Here is a 16,932-nt window from a genome sequence, read left to right as displayed (position 1 = left end):
AATAAATAAATTGCTGTGTCTGTGCTGGGGAGGGCACAAAACAAGGGGGGGGTCTGCAGGGTTTTATTGACGAGCGGAGCCCCCCCCCCAGGAGAAGAGCGCTGGGGGGGGGCAGGAGCTGGGGGGGGCATTTTGGGGGGGGGGTCTCGCGGGGGGGTCACCCCAGCTGGTCCTCGTACTGCTTGCGGAAGCAGTCGCCGGCGGGGAAGAAGTCCCAGCAGCGCTCCTGGTACATCTTCCACACGTAGGACTCCTGGGGGGGGCCGGGGGGGGGGGGGCACATTAACCCCCCCCCAACCCCCCAAAGCCCCCCCCCCACAAAAAATAACACTCCCTGCATCCCCCTCCCCTTACACCCCACCCCATTGCAACCCCCCAAATCCCACAGAACCCCCCCCAAATCCCACAGGACCCCCCCCCAAACCCCACAAGCCCCCCCCCCACATTGTGCCCCCCCCAAAAAAAAAATTAACATCCCCCTTTTTATTTTGGGGGGGGTCCCACCTGCCCCGTGTGCTCCGTCTCGTCCTTGTTGATCAGGTACATCAGGAAGAACCTTTGGGAGGGAGGGGGGGGGATATTTTTTTTTGGGGGTGGGGGTCAGCGGGGGGGGTCAGGGGGGTGTTGAGGTGCCCCCCCCGTGTGCCCCCCCCCCCGCTGCTCACATGTAGTTGGCCAGGTTGTGCTCCTCCAGCGTGTGGGTCTCGAAAGCCGTGCGGCGTGGTGTCGAAGTAGTCGCTGCCGATGCCGCAGATGAAGCATTTCGTCTGGGGGCGGGGGCAAATAAATTTTGGGGGGGGGTCCCCAACTTGTTGCCCCCCCCCCCAAACCCAAATATTGCCCCCCCACTCACCTCCATGTCCTCCTTCACCTGCTCCTGCTGATCCCGCAGCTCCCCAAAGGCGTCGATGATCAGACCTGGGGGGGGCAAAAAGGGTTCGGACCCCCTCCCAATGACCCCCCCCCCAAAAAAAAAAGCCCCCCCCGTTACCCTGGATGATGGCGAGGAGGATGACGATGACGAAGAAGAAGAAGGGTGATGTCGAAGACGACGCGGTACAGCTCGTAGTCGTCCCCCGCCGGGTCCTCGATCTCGTCCCCGATGCCCCCCCCAGCCCGGACCCCCACGTACATGTGGAACAGGTAGCACTGGGGGGGGGCACAAAAAAAGGGGGGGGTGTCAGCCGAGAGACCCCCCCAAAGCATCCCAGGGACCCCCAGGAACCCCCCCACACAGAGAGACCCCCAGGAACCCCCCAGTTACCTCCAGACCCCCCCCCCCCGACCCCAGAGACCCCCCCCAGACCCATCCCAGGGACCCTGAGGACCCCCCAATTTAACTCCAGCCCCCCCCACGACCCCAAAGACCCCCCCCAGGACCTCCCAAAACCATTCCAGAGACCCCCACTCACCCCCAGGGACCTCCCCGTGCCCCCCAGTGCCCCCCCAAGGCCCCCCATGTCCCCCCAAGACCCCCCCAAGACCCCCCCAGCCCCCCCTAGAACCACCCAGCTCCCCTCCCAGCACCACCGCAGCCCCCCCATGTCCCCCCATATCCCCCCCCACCCCCCCCCGTGCCCCCCCCGTGCCCCCCCCGTACCGTCATCATGTCGTCGCACTTCATGTCGGGCTCGTCCTCGTCCTCGCTCTTGTTGTAGAACTTGCGGAAGAAGTTGAAGGCCACCACGGTGTAGAGGTAAACCACCACGGCCAGCAGCCCCACCGTCATGGCCAGCTGGGGGGGGGCACAGAACATCAGCAACACCCCCAAAAAAAAAATATCCCCCCCCCCAGACCCCCCACCCACCTGCTTGCCGTGTGGGTGACGGAGGACAGGATGGTGCGCAGCGTCTTCACCCCCATGGCGATGTCCAGGAGGTGCGAGGCGAAGAAGAAGTTGTTGTAGTGGCCCAGCAGGGACATGGCCATGTACCACGTCAGGTACAGGAAGGACTGCGCGGGGGGGGGCACAAAAAACGCCGTCACCCCCCCCGAAAATAAAAATGAACCCCCCCCTTCCCGCCCCGACTCACGTTGTCGGTGAAGATGACGCCGAATTTCCAGATCTGGTAGCGGATGTCGATGGAGGTGATCCTGGAAGAGGGGGGTGGGGGGGCAAAAATGAGGCTGGGGGCACCCCCGGATATTGGGGGGGGTCCCCGAGCGGCCCCCCCGGCACCCACCAGGTGAGCAGGGAGCTGTCGGGGGGGGGCTTCCTCTCGCCCTGCGCCCCGATCTCCAGGCTCGCCAGCTCCATGCCCAGCAGCTCGGCGATGCGCTCGCGCCCGTAGATGTCCCCGTACTTCTCCAGCACCTATTGGGGGGGGGGCACCGGTGTGGGTGCTGGGGGGGGGTCACCACCCCCTCACCCCCCCCCCCACCCCATTGCACCCTCCTCACCTTCCTCTTGACGAATTTGTCCCAGTAATTGCTAGGGAAAGACCTGGAGGGGGGGGAAATAGGGGTGAGGGGGGGGTCCCTGCGTTGTGTGCCCGCCCCCCCCCCAAAAATAAAAATGCCCCCCCCCGGCCCCCCCGTACTGGGCGTTGAGCACCAGCCGGTCCCCACTGGCCCTTGACGTCGTCGTCCGGGGGCTGCTCGGTGATGTAGAGCCCCGAGAACTCCAGGCGCCGCGCCACCTCCTTCTCCCGCTTGAAGATCACCAGCGGGATCTGGGGGGGACAGCGGGGTCAGGGGGGTCGGGGGGGGTCAATGGGGTCAGGGGGGGCAGTGGGGGGTCAATGGGGCAGGGGGCAGTGGGGTCGGTGGGGGATGTGGGGGTCTGGGGTCAGAGAGGACGTGGGGTTGGTGGGGATGGGGGGTGTGGGGTCAGTGGGGGCATGGGGTCAATGGGGTCAATGGGGTCATTGGGGTCATTGGGAACAGGGTTAAAAGGGGATGGGGCCAATGGGGTCATTGGAGATGGGGTCAATGGGGACACGGGGTCATGAGGTCAATGGGGACATGGGGGTCCTACAGGGACATGGGGTCATTGGGGTCATTGGGGATGGGGTCATTGGGGTCATTGGGGCACTGAGGACACGGGGTCATTGGGGTCAGCAGGGAGGCACAGAGCCTGGGGGGGGGGCGTGGCTGCAACCCAGAGGGCGTGGCCAAGGGGAGTGGGCGTGGCCACTTTGTGGGCGTGGCCACAATGCCAGGGGGCGTGGCTCCAGCACCAGGGGGCGTGGCTTGGGGCAGGCCATAGCCCCAGGTAACCTCACCAGGGGCAGGGGGCGGGGGCGGGACACACGGGCGTGGCCAGAGGGGGCGTGGCCAAAGAGGGCGTGTCCGGAGGGGGGCGGGGCCTATCTGGGCGTGTCCGGGGCACCTTGAGGCAGTTGTAGCCGATGATGCAGAGGAAGGCCACCAGCGTGTGTGCCAGCGCCAGCCCCTGCAGCGCGGGCTGCATGTAGCCGCTGCTCTCCTCCAGGAAGTAGTACACCACGCTGCCCTCCTCCCCCGCCTCGGGCCCGGCCTCCGCCTCCACCGCCAGCCCCGAGCCCTCCTCGGGCTCCTCCTCGGCCCCCGGGGGGTGCTCCGACACCTGCGGGGGGACCCGGGTCACAGGGGTCCTTCAGAGACCCCCCCCCGAATCCCTGTCCCCCCTGAGCCCCCTGTGCCCCCCCCAGCCCCCTGTCCTCCCCCAGCCTCCTGTCCTCCCCCAACCCGTCCTAACCCCAACCCCTGCCCCCCTGACCCCCTGTGGCCCCCCCCAGCCCCCTGTCCCCCCCCCAGCCCCCTGTCCCTCCCCCAACCCCTGTCCACCCCCCTGAGCCCCCTGTGCCCCCCCCAGCCCCCTCTGTGCCCCCCAGCCCCCTGTCCCCACCCCCAGCCCTCTGAGTCCCCCCCAGCCCCCTTTCCCCCCCCTCCCCATCCTCGCCCCCCCCGAGCCCCGACCTTGTAGAAGAGGAGGATGAAGTTGATGGCGAAGGCGAGGAAGAGCGCCAGGAAGCGCAGGTTGTAGAAATTCCGCGACAAGTAGTTCTGTGGGGGGGGGGGGCATGGTGAGACCCCCACCACCACCACCACCCCCCCCAGCTCCGGGGGCCCGTCCACCCCCCCCTTTCCCCGAGCCTTACCAGGAATTTGACCCTCTGCACCTCCAGCTCTGCCCAGAACTCCAGCCCCCCCTCAGCCGGGGGCTCCTTGCGCTCCCGGGGGGCCGATTTCCGTCGCCTCTCGGGGGGGGGCGCAGCCTCCGGCCCCCCCTCGGCCCCCTCGGCCGCAGCTTTCTCCCCATTCTCAGTGCTGGGGTGAGGATGGGACGTCAAGGAGGGGGGGCATGGTTGGGACCCTGCCCTGTAGCCCACCCCCTATGGGGTCATGGAGACCCCCCCAAGCAGTGCTGCCCCCCCCCCCAGGACCCCCCCACACTCACTCGGCCTTCTCGGTCTCGGCCGCTGCCTCCTCCTCCTTCTGGGGCTCTTCCTCCACCACCTCCTCCCCATCCTCCTGCAACACGAGAGGGGCTCAGCAGACCCCCCCCAAAAAAAAAAGACCCCCCCCTCACTGCTGGGAGGGAATTCAGGGGTCCCACCCCCACACACCCCATTGGGACCCCCCTATTGGAGGGACCTCATGGATTCTGCCCCCCATAGGGACCCCAGAGCCCCCCATAGCACCCCCAGACCCTCCATAGGGACCCCAGAACCCTCAGTAGGGACCCCAGAACCCCCCCATAAGACCCCCGGCACCCCCATAGGACCCCCAGACTCCCCCATAGGATCCCAGACCCCCCCAGCTGCCTACCCTGATCTTCCTCCTGAGGATGGGGGTGCCCTCGGGGGTGGGGGGCTCGGCAGAAGGGGGCTCCCCGATGTCCCCCAGCCCCCCGGGGGCGTCGGGGGCGGCCAGCCGGTAGTGCCCGACCTCCTTGCGCCCCCCGAAAGCCGCCGGCACCACGGCCACCGCCGCCACCGCCGCCTCTTCCTCCTCCTCCTCTTCCTCGGGGGGCTGCGGCAGGAGCTGGGCGGGCGGGGGGGCTTCCTCCTCGCCGCCCCCCTCCCCCCCAGCGCCCACCCCCCCGGCCTCGCCGCCCCCCACGGCGTCCTGCGTGGGGTCGGGCATGCTGGCCAGCAGCTCGGCCAGCGCCAGCTTCTGGGCGCCTTCCACCAGCCCCCCCCCGAAGAGGGAGACCCAAGCCAAGCGCCCCACGGCCCCCAGCACCCCCCAGCCCCCCAGCAGCCCCCCCAGCACCGCCCGGCCTGCCGCCGCCCCCGCCGCCCACGCCAGCTCGCGCCCGGGCTTCTTGCGCAGCCGCCGCAGCCGCCGCCGCCACGAGTGGGGGGTCCCCAGCAGGCGCCGCAGCCCCCCGGCCCCCGCCAGCAGCTCCCCGAACGCCGAGGAGGGCTCGGAGGGCGGCGGGGGGGGCGGCGGCGCCGGCGGCCGGGGGGGGCTCGTCCTCGTCCTCCGGCTCCTCGCCCTCCTCGCCGTCGCGCGCCGGCTCCTCCTCGGACAGGCGCGAGGCGATCTGCATCTCGAAGATGGTGTCCTCGCAGAAGCTGACGAACAGCTCCATCTTCTCGGCCTCGCCGCCCTCGTTGACCACGTCGAAGATGAACTGGCGCTTGGACTCCTTGACCTGCGGCATCTCCCACTGCGCCTTGTTGGCGGCGCTGATCTCGAAGTAGAGGCGCTCGATGCGCCGCGCCGCGCCCATGATCTCGATGCGGCCCAGGAAGGGGCGGAAATACTCCAGGATGCTGGCCGCCTGCTCCAGGAAGGTGCGGAGCCGCTGGTCGTGGGGCACGTGCTCGGCCAGGTTGGTGAGCAGCACGGCCACGTTGAAGCCGATGTCGCGCGCCGGCTCCTGGAAGCGGCCGGCGAAGGCCTCGACGTCGATCATCTCGTTCTCGTCCGCCTCGGAGCAGGACAGCAGGAACTGCACCTCGGCCGGCTCGTACTGCTTCTGGCTGTCCATGGCCTTCTGGAAATCCTTCTTGGAGATGAGCCCGCGCGGGTCCGAGACGTAGTCGCGGAAGGCGTCGGAGGCCACGATGTCGCGCAGCTTGAGGAACATGTCGAAGAACTTGAGGATCATGGTGACGTTGCTGGACGACTCCACCAGCATGTCCACCATCTGCCGCGCGATCGTGCCGTTCACCACGTTCCCTGCGGGGAGATCGGGGGAGGCATTAATTATGGGGGGGGCACAAAGGGGGACCTGCCGTCAGGTCCCGGAGGGCCCCCAGGGAGCCTCCACCAGGTCCCAGGAGAGCCTCAGGAGTGGGAACCCCAGGGACCCCCCCCTCAGGCAGCAGGGACCCCCAGGGACCCCCCACCAGGTCCCAGCAGAAGACCCCCAGGGACCCCCCCAGGGAGCGAGGACCCCCAGAGACCCCCCATGAAGCAGGAACCCCCAGGGACCCCCACCAGGTCTCAGTAGAAGACCCCCAGGGACCCCTCAGGGAATGGGGACCCCCAGGAACCCCCCCCGGGGAGCGGGGACCCCCCCCACCTTCCAGCAGGGACAGCAGCATCACCACCATGTCCTTCTGCAGGTCCAGCAGCTCCTTCAGCAGCCCAATTTGGCTGGAATCCTGCGGGGGGGGTGCACAGAGCGTGACCCCCAAAGCATTGTGTGTCCCCCCCCCCAGCACAGCCCTTCCCCCCCCCCACCTCCCCCTTACCAGCTCCGGGACCGATCCTTGCAGCGCGCAGGGGAAATGAGGGGGGTGGGAAGCTGGGGTGTGGGCATGGGGGGGTATGGGGGGGTCGTGCCGTGCTGGGGGGGGGTTAGTGAGGCCATGCAGAGCTGGGGGGGGGTGCGGGGGGGGTGCTTACGCCGTTTCGTGGTCCCGGTGCTGGCCCCATCTGGCAGCAGTGGGGGCGGAAAGGTCGGTCAGGAGCAGACCCCAAATTGGGGAGGGGGGGGAGGGTTAGTACGGGGCCAGAGGGTTAGTACGGGGTGGGGGGGGGCTCGTCCCAGTGCTCCCAGTGGCCTCCCAGTGCCCACCTGCGCCAGCTTCTTCATCATGTGGGCGAAGACGTGGAGGAAGCCGACGACGGCGTCCCACAGGCGGCTGTGGGCCAGGCTCTGCTGGTTCCCCGTGCACGGACCCTGGGGGGGGCAGGGGGGGCTGGCAGCGAGGGCCGGGGGACCCCAGGGACCCCCCGGGATGGTGGCACACATGGGGGCACCAGGGGTGCTTGGGGGCATTGGGGTCCCTGGGAGCAGGGGGGTGTTGGGGCACTTGGGGGCACCTGGGGGGGATACTGGGGGCACTTGGGGGCACCCAGGGACATTGGAATTCCTTGGGGTCACCTGGGGACACTGGGGTCACTGGGGGCACTTGGGGTCACTTGGGGACATTGGGGCACTCGGGGGCACCCAGGGGCATTGGGACCCCTTGGACACCAGGACCCCCGGGAGTCCCCAGGCAGATGCAGGGACCCGGGGACCCCAAGGACACGGGGACCCCAGGGACACGGGGACCCCAAGGACATGGGGCCCGGTCTCACCTGGATGTACTCGGTGAGGCTGTTGAAGACCTGCTTGGCCACGGCCATGGCCTTGGAGAAATTCCTCTTCCCCTGCTCGTCGATGACGTCCTTCCCCGAGTAGTACCAGTAGAAGTCGCTGATGGACTCCTGCCACCAGCGGGGCCGTCAGCGGGACGGGGACAGGGACGGGGCACGGGGATGGGGACATGGGGACAGGGACATGGGGATGGGGACATGGGGACAGGGACATGGGGACAGGGATGGGGACATGGGGACAGGGACATGGGGACGGGGAGGGGGACACGGGGACGGGGACACGGGGATGGGGATATGGGAATGGGGACCCCCAGCAGCACGAGGTTGGGGTCATGGGGACGGCTGGTGGCACAGGGACATTGGGGCACGAGACTGGGGACTGGAGCACAAGGTTGGGGACATTTGGGGCCAGTTGGGGCCATTTGGGGCCAGTTGGGGACATTTGGGGCCATTTGGGGCCATTTGTGGCCGGGCACCTGCAGGCGCAGCAGGTAGTCCACGGTGCAGATGATGATGTTGATGGTGGTCGTGTTGCCCGTCTGCGTGCGCAGGTAGTTCTGGAAGTCTGGGGGGGGGGCAGCGGGGTCAGAGCGGCCCCCCCACGTCCTCCCCATGTCCCCCCCATGTCCCCCCCCGTCCCCCCCCCCCCGTACCGTTGTTGTGCCCCTCGCAGAGCAGCTGCAGCAGGCGGAAGAGGTCCTGCGTGAACTCGTCGTCTGCCATCACCTTCTCCCCTGGGGGGGCGCGGGGACGGGGTCAGGGGGCGCCGCGGGGGCACCCCGGGGTGGGGGGCGTCGGGACACGGGGGGTGGCGGCAGTGGGGGGCGTGGGGGAGGCCCCCATGCAGCGGGTGGCAGGGTGGCACCCCGGGGTGACACAGGGACACCCCAGGGTGACGTGGGGACACCCCACAGTGACCTGGGGACACTGTAGGGTGACACGGGGACACCCCAGGGTCATGTGGGGACACCCCAGGGTGACTCGGGGACACGCCGGGGTGGCAGTGGGGTTAGCGTGGGGAGGGGGCAGCCAGCGGGGCTGGGGGTCGGGGACAAGCGGGGTGAGGCATGCTGCGGGGACACCAGAGCCCCCCCGGCCCTACAGGGACACCCCCTGCCCTACAGACCCTACAGCAGCAGCCGGGGCCCTGCTGACCCTACAAGGTCACCCCGCAGCCCCCCGGTCCTACAGGAGCCCCCCTGTTGTTACAGACCCCATAACAACACCCTGCGGCCTGGAGACCCCACAATAACACCCCACAGCCCTACAGGCTCTGCGATCAGCCCCCCGGCCCTACAGACCCCACAACAACTCCTCATAGCCCTACAGACCCCAATACAGCCCCCCCAGCCCTACAGACCCCGATACAGCCCCCCCAACCCTAAAGACCCTACAACCCCCGGCCCTACAGACCCCATTATAAGCCCCTGGCCCTACAGACCCTACAACCCCTGACCCTACAGACCCCTTTATAAGCCCCCTGGCCCTACAGACTCTATAAACCCCCCCTGACCCTACAGACCCTATAACACCGCCCCCCGGCCCTACAGACCCCAATACAGCACCCCCAGCCCTACAGACCCCATTATAAGCCTCCCAGGCCCTACAGACCCTATAACACCCCCCAGCCCTACAGACCCCAATACAAGCCCCTGGCCCTACAGACCCCAATACAGCCCCCCAGCCCTACAGACCCTATAACGCCCCCCCCGGCCCTACAGCCCCTATGGGGTCGGGTATTTACCGTTCTCACGGCTGATGACTGCCGCCGGGAGCCGGGACGGGGAGAGAAGGGGAGAGAGGAGGTGAGCGGGGGGGGGTCCGGGAGGGGCTTCGGGAAACGGGGGGGGGGATTTGGGGTGCAGGTAGCCCCAAATAGGGGCCAGGGGGGGATTAGGGTCAGGGGTAGGTGGGACACCCTGTAAGGGCTACCAGGACCCAGAGGGAATTAGGGCTGGGGGGCGTATTAGGGTCTGGGGGGGGAATTAGGGTCTGGGGGGATAATTAGGGTTTGGGGGGGGTATTGGGGTTTAGGGAGTAATTAGGGTCTGGGGGGGTGTTAGGGCTTGGGGGGGTATTGGGGGGGTATTAGGGTTTGGGGGGGAATATTAGGGTGGGGGGTATTAGGGTTTGGGGGGGGTATTGGGGATTTTGGAGTGGGTTATTTGCATTTTGGGGGGGATTAGGATTTTTTGGAGGGGGTTATTTGGGTTTGGGGGGGGTTATTTGGGTTCGAGGGGGGGTCATTTGGGTTCGGGGGGGGCATTAGAGGATGAGAGCCACAATTAATAGCAAGGTCTGTGGGGGATGGGACGGGGGGAGCAGAACGGGGACCCCCCCCCCCCGATGGCAGCCCCCCCCCCCCCCCCCCAAAATCCCGCTCCCCGGGGGGGTCCCTGGGGCAGGGCCCCCCCACTCACTCGTCCCCTCCTCCGTCACCATGCCCAGCCCCTCCGCCTTGTTCTGCCGCTCGAACGCGTTCAGGTCCAGGACGCTTTGGGGGAGGGGGGACAAATTGGGGGGGGGGGGGGTCACCAAGAGCCCCCCCCCCTCACCAGAGCGCCCCTCGCACCCCCCCCAGGCTGAGTCTGACCCCCCCCAAAAGGGTTCATGGGGGGTGGGGGGGGCAATGGGGAACCTATGGGGGTCCTGATGGGGAGGTCTATGGTGGTTGGGGGGGGTCCTGATGGGCATGGGGGGGTCCTGATGTTTGGGGGGGGTCCCAGTGGTTGTGGGGCTCCCAATGGTTGGGGAGGGGTCTCAGCAATTGGGGAGAGGTCCCAGTGACTGGGGGGAGTCCCGATAGTTGTGGAGGGGTCCCAATGGTTGTGGGGGGGGTCCCAATGTTTGGGGAGGGGTCCCAGTGATTGGGGGGGGGTCCCAGCCTGCCCCCCCCCTCACCTGCAGGTCTGCATCAGCGCCTGGACGCTCTGGAAGAAGCCGACCTCGCGCTTCTCCTTCAGGTAGTCCAGCATTTTCTGGGGGGGGAGGGGGGACACAGGGACAGGTGGGCACCCGGCCGGACACACGGACACCCCCAGCCCCCCCCCGGCCCCCCCTGACCCCCCCCGGCCCCCCGACCTGCTGCACGTCGGCGTTGCCCCCGTTGAGGATGGAGATGCCGAGCTTGAGGGTGGACGACACCATCTCCCCCCGCTCCCCTGCGGGCACCAATGGGGGCTCAGTGACCCCCCCCGGGGCCCCCAGAAAAAGTTCGGGGAGCCCCAGGACCCCCCCAAAGTGTTGGGGAGCCCTGGGACCCCCCAAAATATTGGGGTGTCCCAGGACCCCCCCAAATATTAGGGTGCCCCAAGGCCCTCCCGGATATCAGCGCACCCCAGGACCCCCCCCAAGTTTTGGGGCACCCCAGGAGCCCCCCCACATTTTTGGGGTGCCCCCAGGACCCCCCCATTTTTGGGATGCCCCCAATACCCCCATTTTTGGGACACCCCAGGACCCCCTCCTCTATTTTTGTGTCTCCCCAGGACCCCCCCACATTTTGGGGTCCCCCCAGACCCCCCCCATTTTGGGGTGCCCCCAGGACCCTGCCCCATTTTCGGGGTTCCCCCAGGACCCCCTCCCATTTCAGGGCCCCCCAGGACCCTCCCCACATTTCGGGGTGCCCCCAGCCCCCCCCCATTTTGGGGTCCCCCCCCACCTTTGCAGGCACTGATCATTTGCAGCACCATCTCGGCGGCGCCGCGCGTGTGCAGCCGGGCTTGCTGGTACAGCAGCTTCTGCTTCTCCATCTCCTTCTCCTGGAGGGGGGGGATTATTTTGGGGGGGGGGGGGGTCATGGGGGGGCTGCAGGACCTGGGGGAGGGGGTCCTGGGGGGGGGTCGCCCCCCACCCACCTCGAACGAATCCTCAGCTTCCTCCTCCTCCTTCTCGTCCTCCTTCTTCTCCTCTTCCTCACCCCCTTCCTCGATGTGGCAGCTCTGGAAAGGGTCACGGGGGGGGGGGTTAACCCCTGACACCCCCCCAAATTAATTAATTAGTTAATTAATGAATTAATTAATTAACGGACCCACCTTGGCCATGATGCCAGCGTACGCCATGTACAAGTGATCCTTCTCCAACTTGCTATGGGGGGCGCACAGGGGAGATGGGGGGGGGGCTTAGGGGCTGCCCCTCCCCAACACGGGGACCACTCCCCAAATTTGGGGACCCCCCCCAAATTGGGGACCCCCCCCCAACCTCTTCTCCGTCAGCGCCGTGCGGCTGAAGTGCAGGATGAGCTGGTGCAGGGGGTCCGGCTTCGCGTCCTTCTCCTCCTCCTCCTCCTCCTCTTCCTCCCCCGATTTCTACCCCAGGGACACGGGGGGGGGTTGGGGTCAGCGGGGGGGGTCCTGAGCCTGTGACCCCCCCCCAGACCCCCCCAGACCCCCCGTGCCCACCGAGAGGTCGTCGATCATGCGGTCCTCGAAGGGGTGCTCCTCGGTCACCAGCCACGACAGCTTGTAGGCCTCCAGGAACATGTTGCAGGCGCGGTGCCTGCGGGGACCAGTTGCTCCCAGTTACCCCCAGTTACCCCCAGTAGGTGCCCGGTTATCCCCAGTTGCCTCCAGAAGGCCGTAGGACTTGCCCCGTTGCCCCCCAGCAGGCTCCCAGTTGCCCCCAGCAGTCCCTGGGCTGTTCTCAGTTGCTCCCAGTTGCCCCCAGCTGCCCCCAGCAGGTTCCCAGTTGCTCCCAGTTGCTCCCAGTTGCCCCCAGCTGCCCCCAGCAGGCTCCCAGTTGCCTCCAGCAGGTTCCCAGTTGCCCCCAGGAGGCTCTGGGCTGCTCCCAGTTGCCCCCACCTGCCTCCAGCAGGCTCCCAGCTGCCCCCAGCAGGCTCCCAGTTGCCCCCAGTTGCCCCCAGTTGCCCCCAGTCCCACCTGGGCAGGTTGTAGAGCGGCGTCATGCGGAAGCAGGCCACCACGGCGCGCCGGCGCTGCTTGGAGAGCAGCTTGTGCCACACGGCCTTCTTGGACTTGTAGGGGTGCTCCGTCTGCGGGCGGGGGGCGTCACCGCGCTGCCCCCGGGGCCCCCCGGGACCCCCAGAGCATCCCCAGAGCTCCCCAGGGACCCCCAGAGCATCCCCACGGGTCCTCAGAGCATCCCAGAGACCCCCATGGACATCTGGAGACCCCCCAGGAGCACGTCGGGGACCCCCAGGAGCACCTCGGGGACCCCCAGGAGCACGTCGGGGACCCCTCCCCAGCCCCCCAGAGCCCCCCAAGGCACCCAGCAGCACTCCAAGGACCCCCAGGAGCCCCTCAGGACCCCCAGGAGCCCCTCAGGGACCCCTCCCCAGCCCCCCAGGCCCCCCCCGACCTGCTCGAGGTGGTAGAGCACGGCCGACACCTCCTGCACCCTGCGCACGATCTTCTCGGGGCTGTCGGAGTCCTCGGCCTTGCCGGCCATGGCGCGGTACAGGGCCAGCTGCCAGCGCATGGACGAGGAGTTCTCGCACTGGGGACACGGGGACACGGTGGGGCCATGGTGGGGACACAATGGGGACATGAAGGGGACATGATGGGGACACGGTGGGGGCACCACGGACCCCCCCCCTCACCTTGCCCTGCAGGTGCAGGTTGTTGTTGAGGAACTCGCGCACCTCCTCGTCCGTGTCCTTCTGCATTGGGGGGGGACAGGGACACGGGGACACCTCAGGGGCCGCGTGTCCCCCCCCCTGGGGGGTGCCCCCCGCACCCTGCAGCCCCCACCACCACCACCCACCAGCGCGTAGCGGCCCTTGGCCAGGGCGATGAGCTCCTGGTCGGTGGGCGAGCACATGTTGAGGCCGATGGGCAGCATCTTCTTCAGGGTGGCCACGATGAGCGAGGTGTGGATGGAGTAGCGGTCGCCCCGACGCTTCTTCTTCGTCCGCTCCTGCTCCGAGCCGCCCCCCTGGCCACGGGGACGGGGGTGTCAGAGCCGCCGAGCCCGGCCGTGGGGTGGGGGCATCGGCAAGGCCAAGGGGGTGGCGGTGTCAAGGTCATGGGGAGCTCATCGAGGCCATGGGGTCATGGTCAAGGTCATGGGGACACCATCAAGGCCACAGGGACCCCATCAAGGTCATGGGATCATTATCGAGGCCATGGGAATCCCATTATTGAGGCCATGGGGTCATCGTCAAGGTCATGGGGACCCCATCAAGGTCATGGGGTCATTATCGAGGCCATGGGAATCCCATTATTGAGGCCATGGGGTCATGGTCAAGGTCATGGGGACCCCAACAAGGCCACGGGGTCATCACTGAGGCCATGGGGACCCCATTATTGAGGCCTTGGGATCATTGTCAAGGCCATGGGGACCCCATCAAGGTCATGGGGTCATTATTGAGGCTGTGAGGACACCATCAAGGCCATGGAGACTCCATCAAGGCCATGGGGACCCCATTATTGAGGCCATGGGGACCCCATTATCAAGGCCAGGAGCCCCTCACCACAGGACCACAGCAATGGGGACACCAAGGGGGGGGGAGAGCCCGTGCCGTAAAGATGGGGGGCACCAGCGCCAGGACCCCCGTGCCGTGAGGACATCAGGACCCCCCTGCCACAGCTCCAGCAGCCCCAGGGGTCCACGGAGCAGGACCCGGGGGGGGTTCCTGGGGGTCCCATCCGCGGCGGCCCCCCCCCCGCCCGGCGCGGCCCCGCTAACCTGGCCGTCTCCGGACTAGGTGCCAGCGCCCGCAGCCAAGGGCAGGAGAGAAGAGACAGCGTTAGCCCCCGCCACCACGGCCCGGGGGGGCACGGGGGGGTTGGGATGGGATGGGGACCCTTGGTTGGGGGACACCGGGGAGGGGCAGGAGGGGGCTGGGGGGAAGGGGAAGGGTGGGGACCCGTGAGGAAGGGGAGGGTTGGGGGGCAGCGAGTGGGGTTGGGGGAGGTTTGGGGGCACTGGGGGGGTTGGGAGGGAGGGAGATGGGTGGGTCTGGGGGCACCGGGTGGGTTTGGGGAGGTTTGGGGGTGCCAGGTGGGGTTGGGAGGGATGGAGATGGCTGGGTCTGGGGGTCCTGGGTGGGTTTGGGGGTACTGGGTGGGTCTGGGGGCACTGGGAGGGGTTGGGAGGGATAGAGATACCTGGGTTTGGGGACACTGGGGGGGTTTGGGGACACCAGGTGGATTTGGGGAGGTCTGGGGGCACTGGGAGGGGTTGGGAGGGATGGAGATGGCTGGGTCTGGGGGCACTGGGGGGGGGTTGGGGAGGTTTGGGGACACCGGGTGGGTCGGGAGGGATGCAGAGCCCTATGGGGCAGGACGGGGGGGATTTGGGGTCTCTGGGGGGGCCCTGGCAGGGACACCCCCACCTTGGCCATCTTGCTCTTGCTGTCGGCCGTCAGGAAGGACATGTTGTTGATCTCGTTCTGCACCACGAAGTTCTGCTCCTCCCGCTTGAAGTTCTGGGGGGGGAACGAGGCTGAGCCCCCCCATGTCCCCCCACGTCCCCATGTCCCAGTGTCCCCAGTGTCCCCATAATGTCCCAGTGTCCCCAGTGTCTCCATATCCCAGCGTCCCCATAATGCCACCATAACGTCCCAGTGCCCCCAGTGTTCCCACATCCTCCTGTCCCAGTGCCCCCAGTGCCCCCAGCTCACGTGGGACTTGGACCAGTAGATGAAAACCTCCCCGACCATCCGGAACAGCTCCTCCGCGTCCGAGTTGGGCTCCGTCAGCCACTTGGCCCTGGGGGGGCACCGCGGCCACGTCAGGGGACGGCGACATCCCCATGAGGACCCCCCCCAAAACCAAACACCCCCAGCCCCAAAAAGCCACCCCCCACCCCAAAAAGCCACCCCATCCCCGCTGCGCACCGGCTGTTGTCCACATAGCGGATGAGCAGGGGGTAGAGGGCGTAGAGGTCGCGGCAGAGCACGGAGAACTCGTCGCGGATCAGCAGCTCCGAGTCCTCGGCCTCGGCCTTGGCCTCCATGCGCAGCTGCTCCTCCTCGGCCACCACCTTCCCCGCGCGCTTCTTCAGCTTCTCCATGGTGGGGATGAAATGCGAGCGCAGCAGCTCCGGCTTCGCCTTGCTGACGATGGGCTGGGCGAACACTGCGGGGCGGGATTGGGGATTGGGGATTGGGGATTTGGGATTGGGGATGTGGTGCCCGCCCTTGGGACTGCCCCGGGGCAACGGTAGTGTCCCAGGAGCCTCCCGTGGCCACCAGGGTGCTCTTGGGGTCACCAGGATGCTCTTGGGGTCACCACCATCCTCTTGGGGTCACCTGGGGCCACCATGACCCTCTTGGGGCCACCAGGGAGCTCTTGGGGTTACTACCATCCTCTTGGGGTCACCAGGACCCTCTTGGGGTCACCGGGATGCTCTTGGGGTCACCACCATCCTCTTGGGGTCACCACCATCGTCTTGGGGCCACCTGGGGCCACCAGGGTGCTCTTGGGGTCATCAGGACCCTTTTGGGGTCACCACCACCCTCTTAGGGTCACCAGGGTGCACTTGGGGTCACCAGGACCCTCTTGGGGCCACCAGCACCACCTCTAGGACCACCAGTACCACCCCTAGGACCTGCCCAGCACCACCAGCACCACCTCTAGACCCCCCATGTCCACCAGCCCCCCCGCAGGACCCCTGATCCCCCCCACCCCTCCCACCCCCCAGCCCCCCCACCCCCCCAGCCCCCCGCCCACCCGCCAGGCGCTTCATCCAGGAGGCCTCGTCGATGCCCAGGTTGTTGACCACGATGCGCAGGATGTTGCCCAGGAGGGCGTTGAGGTGCTGGGCGGTGACGGCGGTGGCCCAGGGGCCGCGGGGGCGGGTGTCGGGGCCGCGCTCCCACCAGCGGGGGAGGTAATTGCAGAGCATGGGCAGCGTCACCTCGATGACGTGCGGCATCTCCGTGTAGCGCGCCCCCGACTCCGCCAGCCCCCCGATGTCCCGCATCAGCCGCTCCAGGTCCGGGATGTCCGGGCACATCTCCTCCACGCGGCCCGGCAGGCCCAGGACTGAGGGATAGGGGGGGGGTGAGGGGGGGCATGGGGGGGTGGGGGGCGTGGGGTTGGGGGGCGTGGGGTTGGGGGGCCCTGATATTGGGGTGATATGGGGGTGATATTGGGGATTGGGGGGAAAATGGGGGCGTTGGGGGTTATGGGGTTGGGGGTCATGGCATTGGGGGTCATTGGGTTAGGGGTCATGGGGTTGGGGGATTGGAGATGGGGGACCCCAATATTAGGGTGATATGAGGGTGATATGGGGGATAGGGGGGCAAATGGGGGCATTGGGGGTCATGGGGTTGGGGATCATGGGGTTGGGGGGCTCTGATATTGGGGTGATATTGGGGTGACGTTGGGGTGATGTTGGGGATAGGGGGCTAAATGGGGGCATTGGGGGATGTGGGGTTGGGGGGCCCTAATATTGGGGTGATATGGGGGTGATATTGGGGATTGGGGCGAAAAAGGGGGCATTGGGGGAGCAATGGGGGAGCCCCAAAGCTTCTGGAGCTGGGGGGTC

The 16,932-nt window shown here is 67.5% G+C and overlaps 1 protein-coding gene across 1 annotated transcript in view; it reads right to left on the bottom strand.

Annotated features, from left to right (window-relative positions):
* Positions 1-47: 47 nt before the first annotated feature.
* Positions 48-16,932, bottom strand: part of RYR1 (ryanodine receptor 1) — a 54,867-nt gene continuing 37,982 nt past the window's right edge. Inside the window, 43 exon segments of the mRNA XM_072030030.1 lie at positions 48-253; positions 505-556; positions 666-709; positions 711-767; positions 854-918; positions 992-1,034; positions 1,036-1,149; positions 1,601-1,735; positions 1,804-1,953; positions 2,034-2,094; positions 2,184-2,314; positions 2,401-2,443; positions 2,541-2,563; positions 2,565-2,672; positions 3,332-3,547; positions 3,901-3,987; positions 4,083-4,251; positions 4,382-4,455; positions 4,753-5,326; positions 5,328-6,114; positions 6,461-6,542; positions 6,959-7,063; positions 7,465-7,593; positions 7,959-8,047; positions 8,136-8,216; positions 9,227-9,244; positions 9,903-9,976; positions 10,384-10,460; positions 10,564-10,643; positions 11,141-11,240; positions 11,337-11,420; positions 11,514-11,565; positions 11,680-11,786; positions 11,880-11,976; positions 12,357-12,469; positions 12,796-12,933; positions 13,037-13,096; positions 13,201-13,371; positions 14,125-14,139; positions 14,774-14,866; positions 15,062-15,149; positions 15,278-15,518; positions 16,113-16,427. Coding sequence (XP_071886131.1) covers positions 158-253; positions 505-556; positions 666-709; positions 711-767; positions 854-918; positions 992-1,034; positions 1,036-1,149; positions 1,601-1,735; positions 1,804-1,953; positions 2,034-2,094; positions 2,184-2,314; positions 2,401-2,443; positions 2,541-2,563; positions 2,565-2,672; positions 3,332-3,547; positions 3,901-3,987; positions 4,083-4,251; positions 4,382-4,455; positions 4,753-5,326; positions 5,328-6,114; positions 6,461-6,542; positions 6,959-7,063; positions 7,465-7,593; positions 7,959-8,047; positions 8,136-8,216; positions 9,227-9,244; positions 9,903-9,976; positions 10,384-10,460; positions 10,564-10,643; positions 11,141-11,240; positions 11,337-11,420; positions 11,514-11,565; positions 11,680-11,786; positions 11,880-11,976; positions 12,357-12,469; positions 12,796-12,933; positions 13,037-13,096; positions 13,201-13,371; positions 14,125-14,139; positions 14,774-14,866; positions 15,062-15,149; positions 15,278-15,518; positions 16,113-16,427 — 5,438 coding nt within the window. The 3' untranslated portion in view covers positions 48-157.

Source organism: Anas platyrhynchos, chromosome 33 (assembly GCF_047663525.1).
Source record: "Anas platyrhynchos isolate ZD024472 breed Pekin duck chromosome 33, IASCAAS_PekinDuck_T2T, whole genome shotgun sequence".
Classification (NCBI taxonomy): domain Eukaryota; kingdom Metazoa; phylum Chordata; class Aves; order Anseriformes; family Anatidae; genus Anas; species Anas platyrhynchos.
Note: the sequence above shows the minus strand (reverse complement) of the source record. Positions and strands in the feature narration are given on the sequence as shown.